Source organism: Orbicella franksi, chromosome 12 (assembly GCF_964199315.1).
Source record: "Orbicella franksi chromosome 12, jaOrbFran1.1, whole genome shotgun sequence".
NCBI classification, from domain to species: Eukaryota; Metazoa; Cnidaria; class Anthozoa; order Scleractinia; family Merulinidae; genus Orbicella; species Orbicella franksi.
In genome coordinates, this window is record NC_138156.1 from 14,055,928 (window position 1) to 14,077,727 (window position 21,800).

General features: G+C 38.8%; 3 protein-coding genes across 3 annotated transcripts in view; all 3 read left to right on the forward strand.

Moving 5' to 3' along the window:
• LOC145462403 (protein phosphatase 1F-like) overlaps positions 1–21,566 on the forward strand; it is a 32,039-nt gene extending 10,473 nt beyond the window's left edge. The window contains exons 4-7 of the mRNA XM_081445926.1: positions 2,210–2,398; positions 19,818–19,961; positions 20,438–20,594; positions 20,685–21,566. Of these exons, the coding sequence (XP_081302052.1) occupies positions 2,210–2,398; positions 19,818–19,961; positions 20,438–20,594; positions 20,685–21,184 (990 nt within the window). The 3' untranslated portion in view covers positions 21,185–21,566. The remainder of the gene's footprint in view (positions 1–2,209; positions 2,399–19,817; positions 19,962–20,437; positions 20,595–20,684) is intronic.
• Positions 2,491–4,882, forward strand: LOC145462495 (uncharacterized). Its single transcript, XM_081446032.1, has 3 exons — positions 2,491–3,577; positions 3,680–3,779; positions 4,240–4,882. Exons 1-3 carry the CDS (start codon positions 3,446–3,448, stop codon positions 4,338–4,340), a joined length of 333 nt encoding a protein of 110 aa, XP_081302158.1. The 5' UTR covers positions 2,491–3,445; the 3' UTR covers positions 4,341–4,882.
• On the forward strand, positions 4,841–5,325 carry LOC145462488 (uncharacterized). The gene has a single exon (XM_081446024.1). The coding sequence runs from the start codon at positions 4,842–4,844 to the stop codon at positions 5,322–5,324; it is 483 nt and encodes a 160-aa protein (XP_081302150.1). The 5' UTR covers position 4,841; the 3' UTR covers position 5,325.
• Positions 21,567–21,800: the final 234 nt, after the last annotated feature.

A 21,800-nucleotide genomic window follows, 5' to 3' on the forward strand; every position in this document is an offset into this window, starting at 1 on the left:
TGCTGCTTCAAACATTGACCAACTACAGCTGAACTTAAGCCTTGATCTCAATAACGTCTCTAACTGGTTAACAGCAAACGGTCTTTTCCTCAACCTAAAGAAAACTGAGTATGTTTTATTTGGAACTCGGCAAAGGCTAGTCAGATCTGAATCTCATAGTCCGCTTTGCATGGAAGGAAAGGAAGTCAACCAAGTAAAGTCGTTCAAGTACCTAGGAGTCTTGCTAGACGAGTGTTTATCTTTCAACGATCACATAAGCTATTTAAGGTCAAAAGTTGCTAGCAGACTTGGCCTCCTGTCACGATTACGAGGTTGTTTAACCACGGAAGCAGCAAATAAGATCTATTTGTCCACGGTGCTACCGATATTAAGCTATTGTGATACGTGCTTTTGCCCTCTGGGAAGCACTAACAGAAAGACTCTTGAACGCCTGCAACGACGAGCTGCGAAAATCGTATACGGTTTTAAACCTGACATAGCCACGGAAACAATACTCGAGAACCTACGCTGGCCCTCTCTTACAAAAACCATGGAAAAGCACTGTGCACTGTTAGTTAACAAGTGCTTGGTCGGAGAAGTTCCTTTATACTTTAAAGACTATTTCCTGTTACGCTGCCAGAGCGACAACCAACATGTTTTTAACAGATGCACCAGATCGTCAATCACTGACATTATACTTCCTAAATTTCATTTAGATGTCGCTAAAAAGTCTTTTTATTATCATGGTGCATGCACATTTAATAGCCTTCCAACGAACATAAAGATTTTACCACCTAAGGAACGTTTCAAGGCTATCTCCGATTTTTTTTCTTAGGTTATTTTTTAGAACATTTTCAATTCTATATCCAATTTTTATGAGAACGCTATTACCTTTTTAAGCTTTTAAATTTTTTAAACATTTCAGCGTATCTTTTAAAGTAGTTATTTTTTTTATAGATATATATTATTTATACATGCTCTTTTTATTTTACGTTATACAGGGCCCCCGTTGATACCAGTCCTGCGACTGAAGGGGTCACCCTGTTTAAATATTGATTATTATTATTATTATTATTATTATTATTATTTCTACCACAAAATGAAGCCCTTGCCAGCAACTAAATCCCTGTGTCGATCGTGGGCAAAACATACAAGTTTTCTGGTAGAAGCATGAGCTTACTTAGGCGCCACTGTGCAAAATAAAAAGTGTTTTTAATACAATTAAAAAGAAATTGTTTAGAAAGTCACCAAAAAAACTTTCAGTGTTCCTGGATTTTGACGGGCAATGGTTTTCCATTCAAACAAAGACGTTTTCACTCAACTGAAACTATTTTTCAGCCACCCAAATGAAAAGTAAAATGCACTTGCTGGCTTAACAAATTCGACTAGAGCTGGGCCTGTTTCAAAACTGAAGAGGAGAAGCCAAATTGTTGGGGTTTTTTTATTCTACATGTTTTTAATTCTACGCGCTTCTCTTCAAAATGATTTTTTTGGAGCTCAGCAAGATGCAGCAGATGCAGTTTAATGTTCAAGGAGTTGAGATCAACCTTTTACGGATTGAAGACATTGATTCAAGGACTTTTGAAGATACCCAGCATGTAATCCAGGAAAGAGCAAGCAAGTACACAAACATGAAAATGATCAAAACTAGGAAGATTACAAGCAAGTCAGACAGGTTATTACATTCAACAAGCCAGTGAATTACTTCCATTTTGTGTCATGAATTATTATACTTAGTTTGAAGATTGTGATTTTGGTCCTGAATAACTCATACATTTACTCTTCATTAACTTGCCGCGTAGTGACACCATAAAAATATGGACACTTGCTGTGGTTCCTATGGTATCTGCAACAATACAGCTTAACTGTAAAATAGATTCGTGGACATAAACCATGAACAACAAATTTCACAGCGTAAAATCACTTTGCAGTGACTAAGTACTTCAGAATATGATTTAATAATAATAATAATAATAATAATAATAATAATAAAATATTTATATAGCGCCAATCCACTATTTGTCCATGGTGCTTTACCTTAAATAAAAAAATATTTAAAAAGCTAAAAAAGGGAAGGGGAAAAAAAAATTTTAAAAAATCATCTAAAAATTAAAAGAGTTAAAAAAGCTTGTTTAAAAAGATATGTTTTTAAATGCCGTTTAAAAATGTCAATCGAACTACTGGATCTTAGTAGATCTGGATTTATAACTTCAGTTTTTTTCATTTTAAGGAGTACACGAATCAGGCCTTCTTTGCTGTTTATGATGGCCATAGTGGAGTTGATGCTTCCAGTTATGCTGCCACCCACCTTCATTGTCATCTGGCAAGAAACAAAAACATCGATACTGACCCAACATTGGCTTTGAAAGAAGCATTTGAAAAGACTGATGAATGCTTTGTTGCAAAGGCTAAAAGAGAGGTTAGAAGTATTACTATAACCTTGACTTTAATTGACAAAATTAATAGAAGATGGTTTTCCATATTCTCTAAGAAAATAATGCACATTTGAGGTTTAGAAAAATTGCTAGTGGAAGCACAAGCAGAACAAGAGTGCATTCAGCAGTTTTTCTAGAACTCAAAAGGGCATTGTTTTCCTACATGTAGAAAACATAGTGAACACCATCTTCTTTTTTGGTAGAATATAGCTTGAAAAAGTGGAAATTATCTGAAAAAGGGCAGTGATTGCACTTGCAACACAACATCTGGGACCTGTGTGCTCTTGACAAAAATTTCCAGCTGTGTATCTATACACAGATGCAAATGATGCATGTTCATCTGAGGCTGTTAGGAAAGTAGATGAAAGAAAAAAGGAGCAGGTAAGAAAGACAAACATACAAAAATTAGGTTTGGTAATTATACTTCAAACATAAGCACAGAAGGTGTGCTTAAGTTTTTTTTGTGAATTAAACACCCTTGGAGTTACCAGCCCTCGGTGGAATCTTGACAGTTATGATAAGCTTAATCCAACATGTACAGCAGATAAGAAAACAACTTAAGGTGGCTCCTTATAGTTTTTTGACCACGCATGAACTGGTTTCGAAATCGCAATGGCCCGAGCTTTAAAAAATCTATGCAAAAGTCGTGCGCGAGATCACGCAATAAAATGTCAACAAACATGGTGTCCAAATTTGTAAAAAAAAATTTCAGAGCAGTTACGTGAGTCTCTTCCAGTTTCAAAACATTTATCGAGTAAACAGAAGACACTGCCCTTCTGTACTTAATACAAAAGAGAAACATAAGAGGTTTGCTGTAGCTTCAATTGATTTGTCCAATAGTCACGCAAATTACTTGGATGGGGCGAAACAGCACAGTTTGTTACCTCATGTATTTGCAGTCTTTGGTGGTGTTTGTGGAGCAAACTCAAATGAAATCCCGCTAAATCTGGAATAAGCCAGGATGTAACTCCCCAGTTCGAACAGCAGGTTGTCCAACAAGCTGACAGTGCACGAATGGGTGCTTTAAAAAAATGAAACAACAAAAGAACATTGGCCCCATGAGAGAGACGTTAAAATCTTGGAGTGCTAAAAGGAAACTTGTCCTTGAAAGCGCCACAGATGAAAACAAGCCACCTTCCAAATGTCAGACAAGAGGTGCAAAGGTAAAGTACAACTCTTCAAGCATTGCTCTTGTTCATGCAAAGAGTATAAATCGAGTTCGGAAGTCAGTAAATCTAAATCGCATGTGATGAACTTCTTCATAGGCTGCCATGTTACAAGAAGAGTCTGTTCCACATGGAACCCGCCTTATTGATCTAGATGTCTTCCATCAAAATATCAAACAGTGTCACTTTTGCCATTCAGGTAACATTAGAAGATCTAGATGATAACAAGCGCAATTTATATAGGAAAAGCATTTTCTTTCCTCAACTTTTTTAATTCACTTCTTTTTGAATTTCCGAATCTAATCGCCCTCTTAACAATGAACGCAAATACCATCCCCCCCCCAAAAAGAAGACAAAACAGAAATAAGGCAACATTGTTTACAAGCATAAACATCTAAACATCTTCAGAAGCCCCTACAGAGATTTATTTAATTTTAAATCACAGGAAACCCATTTCATAGTTTTTTTCCTATGTCTAAAAGTTGGTATACAATACAGTATTGTTCAAAGCTTTTGATTACATTATTTTTTCAGAATTATTTAAGTGGAGAAACTAAGCTTTGCACAAACCAAATTTAGCCATGGTGTAATGTATCTCTTATTATCCCACCACAAAAGTACTATAGTTCCAAGTTAAGTTTTTTTATTAACACACTTAGGTCCACTGTCATTTTGCAATGTGAAGAATGAGATTCAACATGGCCTAGCCAGTACATTCTTGATACCCTGCACATTTTGTGGCAAAACCAATGAGATTTAAACTTCTGGGGAACAAAAAAGTGGCAAGCGTGGACCTTCACCTTTTGATATAAACACCAGAGTTACTTTGGGTTGTCTGCCTGCTGGGATAGGGCAAATGAACATCGACAATGTACTGTCAACTAGTAACATTCCAACTATCAATTCTTCCACATTTAAACGGAGAGAAAGGGAAGTAGGTAAAATCATTGAAACTGTGGCCACAGCAAGCTGTCAAGAGGCACTAAGCAATGAGAAGGCACAAATCCTTAATGATGGCTTCCACCTAGATAAGGATAATTTGGTTTCAGTTCCTTGCTCATTTGACATGGGCTGGCAGAAGAGGGACAAAGGCCATAATTAACATACTGGTCATGCAGCAGTAATGAGCCTTACAACTGGTAAAGTTTTGGATTACATTACATGAACCAAGACTTGCAGATTCTGTGACCACGGGGAAAATAGCAACAAAAAAGTTAAAGTCCATGATTGTCACAAAAATCACAATGCTTCATCAACGGCAATGGAGCATGCCTCAGCTTTGGAGATGTTTAACAATGCCCCCCCAAAGAAAGTGAAGTATGCCTTTTATACTGGAGATGACCACTCCACAACTGAGGCTCACATTCGACAGAAAGTCTCCTATGGAGGTATGGAGTGTAGTGATATAATACATATGAAGAAATCCTTAACTACACGATTATATAATTTAAGCCAGAATGCAAAATTTCCTGATAGCTCCATCTTGTTGCAAAAGGTAATAAATTACCTGGTAAAATGTTTCTCCTATGGTGTTGCACAGAACAAAGGAAATGCAAGAGCAATCAAGGCAACCATTAACTGCATTGTTCCCCATGCATTTGGTGACCATAAAAACTGTGACAATAAGTGGTGTAAATTCAAGCAAGATGCAGCTTCATATAAACATCATGACCTTCCATATGGGAAAGACTTGTTTGGAGACAAATTGAGATCTGCCCTTGAAAACATATTCGGTGATTACTGATGCAGTGGCTGACAAATTAGCCCCCGTGACAAATTCACAAAGGAACGAAGCTCTAAACAGTGTAGTTGGTTCGAAATATCCAAAAATCAAGTTCTATGCAGATAGCAAAAACAATGACTTTCGTGTAGCGTGCAAAGTTGCACAAACTAACTTAAGATATGGATATGTCAGCCAAACCCTTGAAGCACTCAATATCAAGCCTGGAAAATACTGCACAGAGTATAATGACAGAATGACAACCAAAGTTCTTCATGATAAAATCAGAAAATCAACTGTGGATTTTAAACACAGAAGATCTCAACTTAATTCCCAAAAGTGTTCACAGACAGCCAGGAAAGAAGCTCAAGAGGGCAAAGCTTATGAAACAGGTATTGGCCTAAACTTTGACTTGACATCTATCATGTCCTCTACTACTACCTATTGTCAAGCATGTGTAATGGCAATGCTACCAAACCAGTTTAAAGACATTGAGAACTTTGCGCCCAAGATTACCCTTAGGCCTGTAGCAAAACAAGTTAACTACAACGATAACATATTCTACAACTTCTTGATTTTTGACACCGAAACAAATGCAACTGGTAAATCTGCCGAAATCTGGCAACTATCAGTAACTAACAAATCTGCTTCACACAAGTTCTCAGTCTACATTATGCCCACACAGGACATCAATTTGCATGCTTCAAAAGTCAATAAACTAAAAATAGTAAAGTTCAACGGAGAGCATAAACTGTACAAGGATGACAAAGTTGTAAGAGCTATACCTTTTGATACTGCGATTGCTCAATTTAAGGGCTATCTCTCACAGTCCATAAACATAGCCAACAACACCACCAACAAACAAGTCCCTATGGTTCTCATTGGACACAATGCCTCCACGTTCGACACTCCAGTTCTTTTAAGAAATGTTGGAAAGGAATTCCCTTCAAAGCTGCAATCTATGAATGTCTAGTTTGCTGATTCTCTTTCTCTGTTCAAAGACCTCATTAAAAGTCAACTTACTGCTTTATGGAATGCCAATGGCACATTTCCGAAGACTAATCAGCCCTCTCTCTACAAGACCCTGTTTAATCAAACCTTCGAGGCACACGATGCCTTGGAAGATGTTCTTGCCTGAAGAAATATTCTCTTTTCTTCAAAATTGGAAATGTCAAATAAGACCATCGTAGAAAACTCGTCACTCACCGACACAAATCATGCATTCGAGGACTTGGTTATCTTGATGGTCGCCACAAAATATTGCAATCCTTCCGTGGTAAGCCATACAATCCAGAAAGAAACGATGGCGCCATAACGAAAAGCATAGCAGAAGAAATTGCCGGGAGTGGTTTGGCATATGAAGATTTGAAGAACGTGTACAGCCATTACAGGCAAGAAGGAGTCATCGCAATTTTGTCGAGACCACCATCATGTGCAACATCAAGATCACCATGAGTTACTCGCACTGACCGAATTTTAGCAGCCGTCGTTGCTCATATCCAATGTGCTAGCTGTCCATAGGGTAAGATTTCCTTCGCTTAAATTTCCATCTCTAAACATGTGTCATAATATTTCCAAAAATAGCTTTTAGGTAGGACATAAGAGCTCAAAACAATTTACCTTGTTGTTAGAATTTTCGAACACGCCACTGACGGCAGTGGGCCATTGATACGCATGCGCACATGGTCATCTTGAAATTCTATGGCGTCACAAAGAAGCAAACGAAGAAAAACCATGCTCACTTTTCTCATGTTTTCTTTGGTGAAATTTTGTGAAAGTTTGTATACTTCATGATATAAAAGCCTACTTTACAATATCATTTTGAAACAAAATTTTATCTCAGGATTTCTCTTTTTTAATCAAAAATAGGAAATTGTAAAATTTTTAAGAATCCACAAGATTAACTTTTCACTTTTGCAAATTAAAGTATTGTCCAAAATCGTTTTCACAAGACTGCCGAGTTTCGAGATATAGTTTAAAGAAGGTAACTTCAGAAAGGGAAGCAAATAGGTGTAAAATAGCAAAAAATGGTTATATTTACGATTCGTTGTTGCCATGGCAACAGTCTGCGATGCACTTGTATAAACGAAAACAAAACCCTTGGTGTCTTGCTAATCTTTAGTGCAAATGCCAGGAGCTTAAACCCAAAGGTGAAACAAAAAAATCATTTTTAGTTCTTCATCCTTCTATAGGGGTAGATGTTGTTGATACTGTAGGGAGCCACCTTAAGAATTTGCACTTTAGGAAATGTGATATCAAGCCTACTTTTTTACCAGTCGGTCAGTGGCTTTGTTTATTAGGACTATACAGAACTGTTACCAGCAAGACAGCTAAACATCATGTGATGTCTGTAATAGTAGCTAATCCAAGTAATGGTAAACTGCAGATTAGTGTTGTTTCTGTATAGCTTTTCTGACTCATTTTATAACAAGAACCAATTTAATTATAACATCGTCACGCAGTAGGGTAGTTTTATTCTGTTGCCAGCAATGATCATAGATTTTTTCAGTTTTGATATTCCACGAAACCCCTTCAAATTAATATCGATTTCAGAACCCATTAATAATGAGAAGACATTAAAGGTAAACAGCACTAACTTGAGACTTGAAACAACCAGACACATGCATGGAAAACTGTATAAATTTTATAAGATTCCATGAGATCTGCAGAGTTTGGAAGTTGCCTTGTCACACATTTATTGTCATGTTACCCTTCCCAACGCCTGAGTTTGTTTTTGGTGCAAAAAGTCAGTTACAGAAAATGTTTCATCTCTTTACGAGAGACATAAGTTCACCTCTTTTAACTGCGCAAGGATTACTGTTTCAAAACCAAAGAACCACTGTGTCGCCTCAAAATATTCTCATTAATTTGCAGTTTAACTTGCTGCCATGAAGTCTTCAGGAAAATTTGGAGAGTTTCCATACCACAAACCTTTAAGAAAATCTCTGCTAAAAATTCCCATTTTTAAGAATATTTGAGAACATTTTGAAATACATTTGACAATGAATATTAAAAGAATAAAACTATGACGTTTTGAAGTCATCTTGACTCCATTGTCAAGTAGAGGTGCTAGCTGTTTTTTGAGATTAAATACAAATAAAGGTGATAGAGTACATTAGAATAATAAGTGTTTCGTTAAACAAGCAGTCAGACTCAATACTGTGGAATGAGCATGTTAATGTGTGGGTGTGGAATGTGCGTGGAATGTGTGTGAGTAATGCAAATCAGTTTCATAACATGATTTTATCTGTTAGTTGAATAAATGGACTCGATGAGTAAAGGTCATCTCTTGAAAACTGGTGTCAGGAGTAAAGGGAATCCGCATTACCTGGTCTCTCTGACAATCTAACAGTCAATTACGGCAGATGGTCTCCGAAAACCCGAACCATTGAGCTTCAAGGGTAGTGTCGTGCCAAACTGGAAACATTTCGCCCAAGAGGTGGAAATATTCATCGCCACCGCTCACGGAGAAAAGGATGACAGAACCAAAGCGTACATCTTCTTGAATTTGGCAGGAAGAGAAGCGATTGAAAAGGAGAAATCTTTTATTTACGCTGTACTGAGCGAAGATGGAACCGTTCGAGTTGAAGCAGAATCTTGCGAGAGTATCGAAGTGCTGAAAAGAAAATTTGCTGAAATTTTGCGACCCTCGTGGAAATGTCATTATGGAAAGGCACAAATTCAACACCCGAATCGAGAAAGAAGGGGAATCATTTCAGTCATTTGTAGCTGATCTCAGAATCCTAGCAAATACATGTGAGTATGGCATTTTGAAGGATGAGCTTATTCGTGATAAAATTGTATGTGGTGTCAGCTCTCGGCACGTTCGAAAGCAACTCTTAAAAGAACGGGATCTCACACTCAATCGCGCTACTGACATTGGCATTGCCAACGAATTATCAGACAGAAACAACACCGAGCTCTCGTCGAACCAAGTCAGTGATCCAAAGGAAGAGGTCCATGGTGTCGACAAAGGGGGTTTATTGAAGAAAGATTCCAAACCTAGTATCGAAAATTGTCAAAATTGTGGTGGTAACCATGCAGCCAAGCAGAAATCATGTCCAGCGTTTGGCAAGAAATGTCTTCATTGCGGAAAGCCCAATCATTTTGAAAAAGTTTGCCGTTATAAACATGATGGTGGGCATCCAAACACTCAAGATCCTCAACGGCGTCCTAGGCGTTCTGTCCAAACGGTCAATCCACAATATCCTATCGGACAAGATGAGAATTTATTCGTTATCGATGCAATTACATCCAAGCCGGGAAAGAAAAGTGAAATTTTCTGCACAATGGAAATCAATGGCCAACCAGTTGAAATTATCATTGACACTGGCGCCAAATGTAATGTGATCACACTCAATATATTCAAAAGGATCAGCCGCAATGAGAAGATTGATAAGATGAAAGCAGTGTAGTTGGTTGCCTATGGCGGAGACATGTTAACTACCCTGGGCAGTGTGAAGCTCGAAGTTCATTTACAGTCGATGTCCTGTAACCTGGAATTTCACGTCATTGACTAACTGGTAACACCATTGCTTGGTCTCATGGACTCTTTAAGCTTGAATCTCATTCAGTTGCACAGCATGGTCCATGAGGTTGATACCACTGATGCTTTCCGCGCAGCAATACTTGACGAGTACAAAGACTTATTCCAAGGCAATCTTGGCAATAAGCCGTTGTTTACAAAATGAGGCTTGATGCCAATGTAACCCCTGTGATTAGACCGTCGTGCAGAATACCCCTTACAATGGTGGAGAGTGTTAAAAGAGAGCTTGATAGGATGGTCAAGATTGGAGCAATCACACCCCTGTCCAAACCGAGTGGGTCTCACAAATGGTAGCAGTGAAGAAGAAAGATAGCAGTATTTGCATCTGCATAGACCCGAGGGATCTCAATAAAGCCCTTAAACAACCCCATCATCCTACGAGGACGGTTGAAGATGTTGCATCACGTATGTTCAATGCCACAGTATTCTCCACCCTTGACACGAGAAGTGGTTTCTGGCAAATAAAACTTGATCAAGAATTTTCACTACTCACAACCTTCAGCACACCATTTGGAAGATTCCGCTTTCTGCACATGCCGTTTGGCATCACTTCTGCCTCAGAAGTCTTCCAGCGTGAGGTGGAAGAGCTATTTGCTGGGTATCCCTGTGCCATCATCGTTGATGACCTGCTAGCATGTGGCAAGGGAACAGCAGACCATGATGTTAACTTGAAGAAAGTGCTAGAAAGAGTGCAAGAAGTTGGCATGAAACTAGCTCCGAAGAAATGCAAGTTTCGCCTTAACCAAGTATCCTATGTTCATCAGTTCAGAAATGACGGTCTCAAGCCTGATGAAGCCAAAGTTGCAGCTATTAAAGAAATGCCAACATCGGATGGACCAGAGGCACTGCGTCGATTTCTTGGCATGACCAATTATCTCCACAAGTTCATTAGCAACTTCAGTGAGAAGACAGCGCCACTACGCGAATTGCTGCGCAATGATGTACACTGGAGATGGGAGCCAGCACAGCAACAAGCTTTCGACGCCCTCAAGACAGACATCTCCCAACCTCCAGTCCTGTGGTACTTCGACCCCTCAAAGCCTGTCACGCTGTCTGTCGATGCCTCAAAGAGTGGTCTTGGTGCTGCGTGCTTACAGGATGGTTATCCTGTGGCCCACGCCTCACAAGCCGTAACAGAGGCAGAAACTCAATATGCGCAAATTGAGAAGGAGCTGCTTTTTGCCACATTTGCAGGCAGAAAATTCCATGATTTCATCTATGGTCAGCAAACTAATATCGAGACCGATCACAAGCCTCTCACAGCAATTGTAAACAAGCCTCTTCATTTAGCCCCAGCTCGTCTTCAGTGTATGCTTTTGCAGCTTCAGAAGTATGATTTGAAGTTTATCTACAAGAAAGGGACTGAACTTTACGTCGCAGACACGCTGTCATGCTCCTACATCGATGAGAAATCTGATCCAAACATGAATGAGCAGGTTGACATCCTGTCCCTTACATCAATTTCTCCAGCACGTAAGGCCGAACTTCAGAAACACACTCTTGCAGATCCTGTGATGTAGAAAGTTACCCATTTCATTTCTAATGGCTGGCCAGCAAAGTCCAAGAGTGTACCCCCAGAGGCACAGCCTTTCTTTCCAATCAGAGATGAGCGTATTGTGGACCATGGAGTCATCTTGAAAGGCTGAGAGTTGTGGTTCCACAGACCTTAAGTAAGGAGTACCTCCACAACCCCACAAGGGGCATCCTGGAATGGACGCTAAAAAGAGGAGAGCAAGAGAAACCGTGTATTGGCCTTCTTTGACACTCGCCCAATATTGATTCTGACGTAGCGTCATGCTAGCCTTGCAACAGTGCTCGACCCCACCAACAGAAAGAACTGCTTCTCATTCACCCGGTTCCAGACCTCCCTTGGTCCTTAGTGAGTGCAGACATATTCGACTGGAGTGGACTGATGTACCTGATACTCGTCGACTCTTACTCCGGTTGGTTTGAGATGAGCACTCTCAGCGACTTATCTAAAAGTGTGATCATGAAGATTGAACAACATTTTGCTGTTCATGGCATTCCATCCAAGTTGCTGACGGACAATGGTCCACAATTTGCAAGTAGGGAGCGAATGGAGCTTCGAGCATGTTACTAGTAGCCCCTACTTTCCTCAGTCTAATGGTTTCACGGAGAATGTAGTCAAACAAGCCAAGAGCCTTCTTGAAAAGTCTAAGAAGGATTGTTCTGACCCCTTGCTTGGCCTTCTTAACCTCTGGAATCAAGTCCTAGCCTCTCCTGCTCAGCAGTTAATGTCGAGGCGTACCAGATATGTTCTTCCTGTTGCGAGGAAACTCCTTATTCCAAAAGCACTCAACACCAGGCACGTCTCCTCACATTTGAAGCTTAAACACCAACAGCAAAAGTTATACCACGATCAGCATGCCAAACCTCTCCTACCTCTCCTCTCATAACATGATTTTATCCGTTAGTTGAATACAAACACGTGCAAAAGTATTTAGTGAAACATGTATATACTGCATGCACTGTCATGTCAAACACCAATGACAATGAAACATTTATTTTAATGTACTCTGTCACCTTTATTTGTATTTAATCTCGAAACTACAGCTAACACCTCTACTTGATAATGGAGCCAAGAAGACTTTGAAATGTCATAGTTTTATTCTTTTAATATTCATTAAGAATATTTGCCATTATTAATGCAAGATATCGAAATGCTGCTGACAAGACACTAACAAAAGAGACATCCAAACATTTATGTTAAGTTAAAGTTTCTGGATGTGCCACTAAATGGACTTCTTGCTTGTTTATTCTGAAAAACAAAAGTGTCAAGTTACCATTTGAAACTAAGAAATAAAAATATCTTGTTACATTTACCTGCAACAAAAGCAAATTTCAAAACTCAGCAGTGTTCTCATTTGTTACTAGCCGTCCATAATTTCTTTGGTTTTGATAGAGAAAACCACTTCAAATGAGTATCTCGGTATCGATTCCAAGAAATGTTTCAACAAGAAGACAGTATTACTTTATGAACAAAGCTACGTAACCGAGACTTGCATTGACAAACTGAAAGATTTTGCATAAACATAAATGGTGTGAACTGCACATAATGCAAATGGTATTGATGGCACCATGGTGAATATCATCACAGGCAAAAGTTCCCTCGCCGTCCTAGAAATCACCAAGTTGTTTGTAAGACTCATTTCATTCGAAATTTCATGTGATGTGAAAAGCAAAGCCTTGATGACATGTTAGTATATGCCAAAGACTATGACTCCTCGGCTGGTTATCGAATTTTGAAATCTTTTGAAACCCATCTACAAAGTCCTGGGCTTAAGGTTACTTCCCACCTTTGCAGGTGCCCTTTGGGAAAAAAATCGTACGCATGCCAGTTTCAATAAAACCCCAACAAACTATATATCATAAGAAAGCTTAATAAATAAAAAAAAATTTCAGCAATGTTTTCTTTTAGGAAGTGTCAGGAGGCAGTGAGGTGGGAAACGACCGAGGCGTCTTCTATTGACAGAATTTATCAGGTATCGGATTCCGCACTAGAAGCAAAATGGCTGCACAGTCTTATTCACAAGGCATCAATCAACAAAAGTGTGTCGGGCTTTTTCAATATTCTGATTGGTTGTCTAGATATCCACTTCTAAAAATGGAGTAGCTAAAAATATGCGAGATGTGTTGTGTAAATGGACGCCACAGGAAAACTGTGTTAAATATCAAAATTTCCCAACACTTTTTGGTTTGTCATTATCTCTGGAATGTTCTGGCAAAATTTCACGAAAACCCATCAAATCTGCATACCCTATAAATTCGCTCAAAGTGGATGTATTCCTCCAAAAATCAAATGCAAGATTTTGGCTTGTAAAGGTTCGTAAACAAGTCGCGCCACACCCAGAGATTATCATGCCTGATAAAACCGCAAACCAATGGAACAACAGGACCTCTTAGTATTTATGACAATAGATCGAGATTTCCCGGGAAAAGCATCCCATCGCAACATGTTTTTTATATCTCGCTCAGTGGAGTTCAATTCAGTACGGCGACGTAATGTAATGGGCAAAGATGCCAAAGGCAAAGGCAAAACCTGCGCCAAAAAAGTTGAAGGCGGAAATGTGCCACTGAAAAACAAGACGTTAAGGAATCGACAGACAGCTTAAGAAATACCCTTTTTGCTGAAATGAGTTCCCTTGGGTAAGTTTCATTTTCTTCGTCACTTCCGCCAGATTCTGATGAAGAATCTTGTTTGCAGCCTGCGCTGACGTTGACTTTGATTTTTAAGCTACTTTCTCCAAGGATATTCGAATGCTCCAGATCTTCAGCAGATGCCAAGATTGTCGAAGGTGTTTGGCCAAACAAAGGGTTCTCGCCCGTTGACAAGATTGTGACACCTTCCCTGTTTATTAACTTTATTTGAAAATACGTTTTTTCTAAATAACTTGGCCGCTTTTTGAGATTTTTAATGTTTTTCTTTTGGAAACACTAGATAAAATGACGCACTTAAATTTTGTCAAATAAAAGAAAAAACGATTTTTTTGGCCTCTGAAGGTGGGAAATAACCTTTAGGTGATTCCTTAGAATTGCATTGCGCATCCCTACTGTGCACCATTTTCACGTCATTAGCGCGTGCTCACGAGCACATGCACGTACACAACATATACAAAATGGTGGCTCTTGGCTTGCGAGAGATAAATCGTTGTGTTTTTGTCGGAAATGAGTACCGGGACCTAACGATTTTTTTATTTAGTTTGAATGTAGAAATCACCTTCTTTCTATACAGTGAATATGGACCAATTTCTACTGCAGAGTAAAAAATTATCACGGAAAATGAGAGCATAGCTAGCACTCATAAAAGATAATATGTGGCCCCAGAACACTGCATGCTTGGAACATATTGTATCCCTGTCGACTAAATATGAGTGCCTTTATAATGGCACGTACATCAAATTGGTCCTTAACATCTATGCAATACATCCATTGTTGTATTTCTCGCTTAACTTTCTCTCTATTTTTATCCTCTGTTAATGCGTGAGGTGAACGGTTCAAATATAAATGTTTCCGAAAGCAGATAATTTCAGGAATTATGGGGTTTTTCTAAGGTCCTCCTGCTCCTAAATAAATATGGGGACCCCCTTTTTTATTTCAAATTTTAAGTTCCCTCGATATAAGCAGCCAACAGGCAAAGTTTGAGAGAAAATCTGTTGTGAGTTCTATTTCGATGGAATTACCTTAACCATTGATATAAGTGCAGCATTGGAAATGTCGGAATAAGGACGATACAAGAATACTTGTTTCAAAGATGGCCGTTTTATTTTCACACACATGATTCACCTTTACAAGTGACAATCTGATTGATTGTTTATGGTAGCCCTAATCTGATTGGTGCGACATACTCACATCTCTGACTCATTCACTCATAACATAGGATGTAGTCCAGCCCTGATGACTAAGAGGTATTTTTCCTTTTAAAAAAGTAACTACAAAACCTTGTTGATGAGCAATTGGCCTTTTTTGTGCTGCACTAGTCACCAAATTGGTGACCTGTTTACAAAATTTGTTGCCAAATGTTTTTTTTTTCAGTCACCATGGCGACCAAAACAGTTACAGCTTGGAGTGCTGAGTAGCTGGTACTGAACAATCAGAACCTCCCAACGTGAAAACAGGGAGGGACATTATGATTTCAGTTTTTATCTTACGCCTATGAAGCACTTTTAATTAATGTTTTCACAATAAATATGATTTATTATTGTGGGTATTATTATTCCTGGCAATCACTTCTTGACAACCAACATTTTATTCAATGTTACACCGGTTAAGAAAAGTTATTAAAAAACTACAAAATCCAACGTTTCGGCTATTAACATAAGCCTTCTTCACAGGTAATACCATTGGGTTTTGAAGATTTTTAAAAGCTTTTCTTAACCAGTGTAACATTTTTATATTCATCATGGAACCACCTGGCTACAAATCAGTTTTTAAAATTTATTCAATACGTTCCTGTGGAAGTTTATACATGTATTTCAAGTCCTTGGTAGTGAAGGGGCTAAAACCCCAAAAGATCATCATCTACAGTAATAGATTTTGCAAACCTTCCAAACCTCCCTCCCATGCTGCCTTTTTACAGCTACACTCTGGCCTACGTTTTCTTCAGGCAGTTTGGCATTGTAGTAAACAATGGAAGCCCAAGGGAGTAAAGACCTAGGCCTTAGCTTGTGAGATCTATGGTTTCAATAAGAGTAAAATGATCGTAAAATTCTTGGTCATGGTAGTAAGGTGGCCACTTGTGTTTGGGCTTGTGTGCAGTTAGCAATTTTGTGTCGGCTAGAAGTCTTGTTTCTTTCTCATGCCATGTCCTAGTTTAGTTTTCATGACTGTGTGTTTTATTTCATGCTAAAGTGTATGAACAACTATTGCCTCCTTACACTTCCAAAAGGTCATCAGGCCAGCAGGGGATGAGAATATAAAGAAAATTTATAACACCTGTAATAATTGAAGGGGTGAGTGCAAAACCATGCTAAGTGATGATTTGGGTGGAAAAAAAAAAATTTTCGCGAAAGGGCTTGAATTTTTGCATGTGGTCTTCAATGTAGTAGAAAAACGTGGTCCTTTATTTTTGTCGCTGGTTTTTGCTTCGTTCATAAAGACGACGCTAGGAAAACTGAGTGGTTTTTCTGCATACGCAATATCTCGAAAGCGAAGCTTAGCGGAAGAACTATGGGACATTGTTAAACATACCTAAACAAAACTGCATGCGAAATTTGGAGCGTTTTCGACAAAGTTCACTTTTGATTAAAATACCTAGCGCCCTTTTCCCCGCCGAGGCCTTCAAATAAACGAAGCCGGGCCTTTGTTATGATAAACAGAGCCGATCCTTTGTTATAATAGCCAAGCCAAGCCTTTGTTATAAGTCGAAGTCTCGCCTCAGTTTATCATAACAAAGGATCAGCCCGCTGCGACCGCAAGGACTTTGATTTCACTTACGGTCCGGACGCACTGGACTGACAAAATTTGTTTGGCCCTTCCAAAAATCTCGACAAAATTTGTCTCTGCCAAAATTTTAATTTGTCAAGCGTGGGCGCACTGAATCACAGCAAAATATTTGTTAACCACAAGTGTCAATCACAATCACCGCTCTTCCTCTGGCTCAAACGAGTGGTACTTTGCCGCTTGTTTCTTTGAACCTTTGCCCCTTTTTCTGCTCTCGTCTGCTCTTGAATCCTCAGCTTGGCTGCTTTCAATTTGATTACATGTGGTCGTGAAACTTGCACTTGTACTTGTACTCGGCTGACTCGGGTGGACATACGGATGTACAAATTGAGCAGAGCTTGGTCCTGGAGATGCAGCTGGAACGTTAACGTGGACTTGGGAACCGTAATAGTTGTACTGTGCGAACGGATCGTCATGGAGCATACCGAGGTACGAATCATCCATGTTTATCGTTTGATTGCCGCGCAAATATAAATTTAATTTTCGCGGGCGTCGGACTGAAATACTCCGACTAAAAATAGAGATCAAATTTTCTTGATTGACATTTTCCTTCAAATCGTGGCGTGTAAATTGACAAATCTGTCAGATTTCACGCCTGACAAAAATTTGTCCTGCTCCGAGGCAGGACGACGGCGTCTTTGAAGTTTGGTAAGCCTTGACAAAATTTGGTAGATCTAAAAATCACCGGACGCACTTGTCTCAGGGAATTGATGACAGATTTTTTCGCAAAATAAACAAAAATTTGCCTAGTGCGTCCGGGCCCTTAGAAAGCAGCAAAATGTCAATTTCACGCAACGTATAAGCTCAAAAATGTTGATTTTAGGTCAAAAAAAGGTTTAAATGTTGATTTCACGTTAACGCGTGACGGCAGGGAGGTTGATTTCTCTTAGAAACCACCAAAATGTCAATTTCACGCAATGTATAAGCTCGATGTTGATTTCAGGTCTAAATAGGTTTATATGTTGATTTGACGTTAACGCGTGACGGCAAGGAGGTTGATTTTACTTAGAAACCAGCAAAATGTCAATTTCACGCAACTTACATAAGCTCAAATTTGTTGATTTCAGGTCAAAAGTGGTTAAAATGTTGACTCATGTCAACGCGCAACGGCAAGGATGTTGATTTCTCTTAGGAAGCAGCAAAGTGTCAATTTCACGCAACGTAAAAGCTCAAAAATGTCGATTTTAGGTCGAAAAAGGTTTAAATGTTGATTTCACGTTAACCCGTGATGGGAAGGTTGTTGATTTAACTTAGAAAACAGCAAAATGTTAATTTCACGCAACGTATAAACTCAAAAATGTTGATTTCAGGTCTAAATAGGTAAAAATGCTGATTTCACGTGAATGCGTGATGGCAAGGATGTTGATTTCACTAAGAAAACAGCAAAATGTTAATTTCACGCAACGTATACACTCAAAAATGTTGATTTCAGGTCTAAATAGGTAAAAAATGCTGATTTCACGTTAACGCGCGACGGCAAGGATGTTGATTTGACTTAGAAAACAGCAAAATGTTGATTTCACGTTAACGCGTGACGGAAAGGATGTTGATTTCACTTACAAAACCGCAAAATGTTAATTTCACGCAACGCATAAGCTCAAAAATGTTGATTTCAGGTCTAAATAGGTAAAATATGGCGGCCGGAAAACAGTGTTAACATCTGGAACTTACTTTGGTTATCTGGAACAATGATTATCTGCACTCAACAAATAAACATTAAATAAGCACTTTTCCAAACACAGCAACATCTTAAATGGCTAAAAATCACGAGATAAATACATAGTTTTCGACAAACGCGATCGTAGCTTTATGTCATGCACCGCCTAACAGATTAACAAATTAACCCTTCTGCACAACGTACGGGTCTCCATACATCTGCATGTCCGCTGATCCCAGAAGTTCAAAACACTACAAATGGTGCCGATATGAAATAAAATCAACGTAACCTGGATCACAGATCTATGTTACAATCGATCGCTACTTGTTGGCCATTACTATGTTTAAATGAAAAAAGTCGAAGCAATCTAGTTACCAGTTTGAGAAACCCAAGCAGAACGTGATCGCAATGCATGCCGGGAAGGGTCTTTACACCTAGTGCACGGGAAAACATGGCGGTCGATACAAGACAAATTTTATCACTCTAAAACCAGTTCTCGCTTTCCAAACTTTGACGCTAGCAACACTTGGCAATTGAGCCACGACTCACCAGAGGGTATTTTTCTTGGGCAAGAACTGTCTTGGACTTTGCTGCCTGGCTCGATCTGACTTCGAACGCTGATAACACGATTACAGTATATCAGCTGCCTTCGAAGTTTGAGAACACATTTTGATCCTTTAAAACATGCTGATGACTTACGGGTTTATCGAGACTTTATGATGCTTCTCAACCACCAGGCAGACATACAAGGTACCTTAAAATAATGCTTAAGATATTAGTTGACAGAGCTCTAATGCGGCACATCTCTTTTTTCTTCGATGAATTTCGTTTGACACTCGATCGATTCACGTGTCGTGTTCACGTCACAATAACTAATGTAAACAATCTCTTCCCAGATTTCTGCTCTGTATATGCTGTGAGATTTGATTTTGACTTCATGCACTATAAACAGTCTGCCTGTTTCCTGTTCAACAAATAAACTCCTAAAGACATGGCTAGGAAAAGCCAACTATTTTTGCATACGTTAACTCAAAAACGAAGCAAAAACAAGCAACAAAAATACAGGGCCGCGTTTTTCTATTACATTGAAGACCACATGCAAAAATTCAAGCCCTTTCGCGAAATTTTTTTTTTCACCCAAATCGTCACTTAGCATGGTTTTGCACTCACCCCTTCAATTATGTACTGTCAATGTTTGATGAAAACATTTCTGGAACCAACATTGAAAAACATGTACTTGCCAGGAACATTGTTGATATAATATTGTCAACTTAATGAAACAATAAGAGTGATCAAGATGTTGTAAATCTCTCCATTGGTGCTAATGGAATTTTATTGTTTCCAAACCTGGTAGGGTCTTCGAAGTGGTTCCACAGGCGTAGCTGTTCTTATTAAGGGTGAAACACTTTATGTTGCCTGGTTAGGAGATTCACAAGTTGTACTATCCAAAGCTGGACAGCCTTGTCTATTGATGAATCCCCACAAACCAAATAGAGAGGTAACAAGAAGTATCAAAGTTGTCTTTTTCAGGAATTGTATGTGTATCTGTGGTGTCACAGGGTGGGTTAAGTGTGGGGTGAAGGAAAGCTATTATCTGTACCATGCTAAACAGAACAAAACATGATCCGTTGGTTATTTTATATAGATGCAGATATTTTGTCATTAATAAATCTCTTTAATGCAGACCCCCAAGAATTAGAGCTAAGTGATCATGTTATGGAGCTGTCTGTATTATACGGGTTCAGTGTGAATAATCTTGTTCCTCTGGGACCAAATAAACTGTTCATAACATACATGTACAGGCATATGTAGAATAGATACAATACTGATGTTCTCCTCACAACAAGCTGCTTAGTATTCAAATTCACTGTGCTAAATAAAGGAACTGTCAATGTTACCAATTGTAGTGAGTTGTAATTTCTTTATAATTTTGATTTGCTACAAGATTTTAACCCTTATTGTAACGTTTTATAGGATGAAAGACAGCGAATTGAGGCCCTTGGGGGTTGTGTTGTATTTTTTGGTGCTTGGCGTGTAAATGGAAGCCTTTCTGTATCACGGGCAATTGGTGATGCTGAACACAAGCCTTACGTTAGTGGAGAGCCAGATACTAACCAGTTTGATCTTGAAGGTAATATGACTGAAGAAAACATACGATTTTTTTCACTTTCACCACCACATGCTTTGCATTTTTTAATGGGCAGCATGTTCCTTTTAACAGGTGACGAAGACTTCCTGATATTAGCATGTGATGGCTTGTGGGATGTTGTTAAGCCAGGTGAAGCTGTTGATTTAGTGGTCCAGCATGTAGCAGAAGGAGGAGATAGATCATCTGTTGCTAAACTTCTTGTGGATTCTGCCAAAAGTGGAGGGTCTAATGACAACATCTCAGTGGTTGTTGTTTTCTTACATTCTCACAAGAAAGATGTTCCTGTGAAAGACATATGTGATAACTTTGTGAGCACAACATTAGCTGATGTGGAGGAGCACATTTCCTCTGATGAGAAAGTTACCAATTCTTCAGAAAATGGTACTAGTGAAAATATTAATTCCGAGAACACGGGTGAAAAGTCACTAGTACTACCTTCTAAACTCTCAACAAACTCTCCAAACAGCTCATGTGAAGAATCACCAAGTTGTAAGGATGGCAATACACCTGAAGAGCAGAATTCACCAGTACCTCACTGTAGTAAATCATTCCAATCCACTGCTGCAACATAGTGCCTCAGTACTAAAGGTGGATCAAAAGGCTTTCTGTAAAACTGTGAAGACTTGTTGCTCAAATACAGATATTATTTTAAGAGCAAACTTTTACAATTAAAACAATGACACCAAATTCTCTATGTATAACAATACTGTGAGCTTGAGGTTTCTACTAGCTGGTAGTTGGTGATGGAAAGCCCACATGGCAATTATTTACAGTAAGTTAAAAGAAACTGAGAGTGAGCAGACAGTGTGACAATATTTTAGCGTAACCCAGTGGCTGTTCTGTAACAGTGTTAATATAGTATATCAATATCAGATTTATTCACAGCTTTTTTTAAGGTAGCTGAAAACAGTTTCCAGCAGTTAGATTTTGATAGGTCATTATAACAACTCTTTATCACTTGATGCTACAATCATGGTATCAAAAATCAGTCATCGGTAAACACGTTGTTATCTTTTTCGTGACACAATAAGTTACCATAGCAACAGTATGACCTGCTAAAAGCACCCTTAATTACAGCTTTAGGGGCTTATAATTCAACAAAAGTACAGTGAAATTTTTTATATCATCAGATTTTGATAAGCATGATAAGACAGAACTTTTGGCAAAGTTTTAAAGGAGAAGGTCACT

Coding starts and splice junctions, on each gene's coding strand:
- LOC145462495 (XM_081446032.1), top strand. CDS start 3,446: ATGAAACAACAAAAGAACATTGGCCCCATGAGAGAGACGTTAAAATCT. Junction 3,578..3,679: donor GTCAGACAAGAGGTGCAAAG/GTAAAGTACAAC, acceptor ACTTCTTCATAG/GCTGCCATGTTACAAGAAGA. Junction 3,780..4,239: donor GTGTCACTTTTGCCATTCAG/GTAACATTAGAA, acceptor TAACACACTTAG/GTCCACTGTCATTTTGCAAT.
- LOC145462488 (XM_081446024.1), top strand. CDS start 4,842: ATGGAGCATGCCTCAGCTTTGGAGATGTTTAACAATGCCCCCCCAAAG.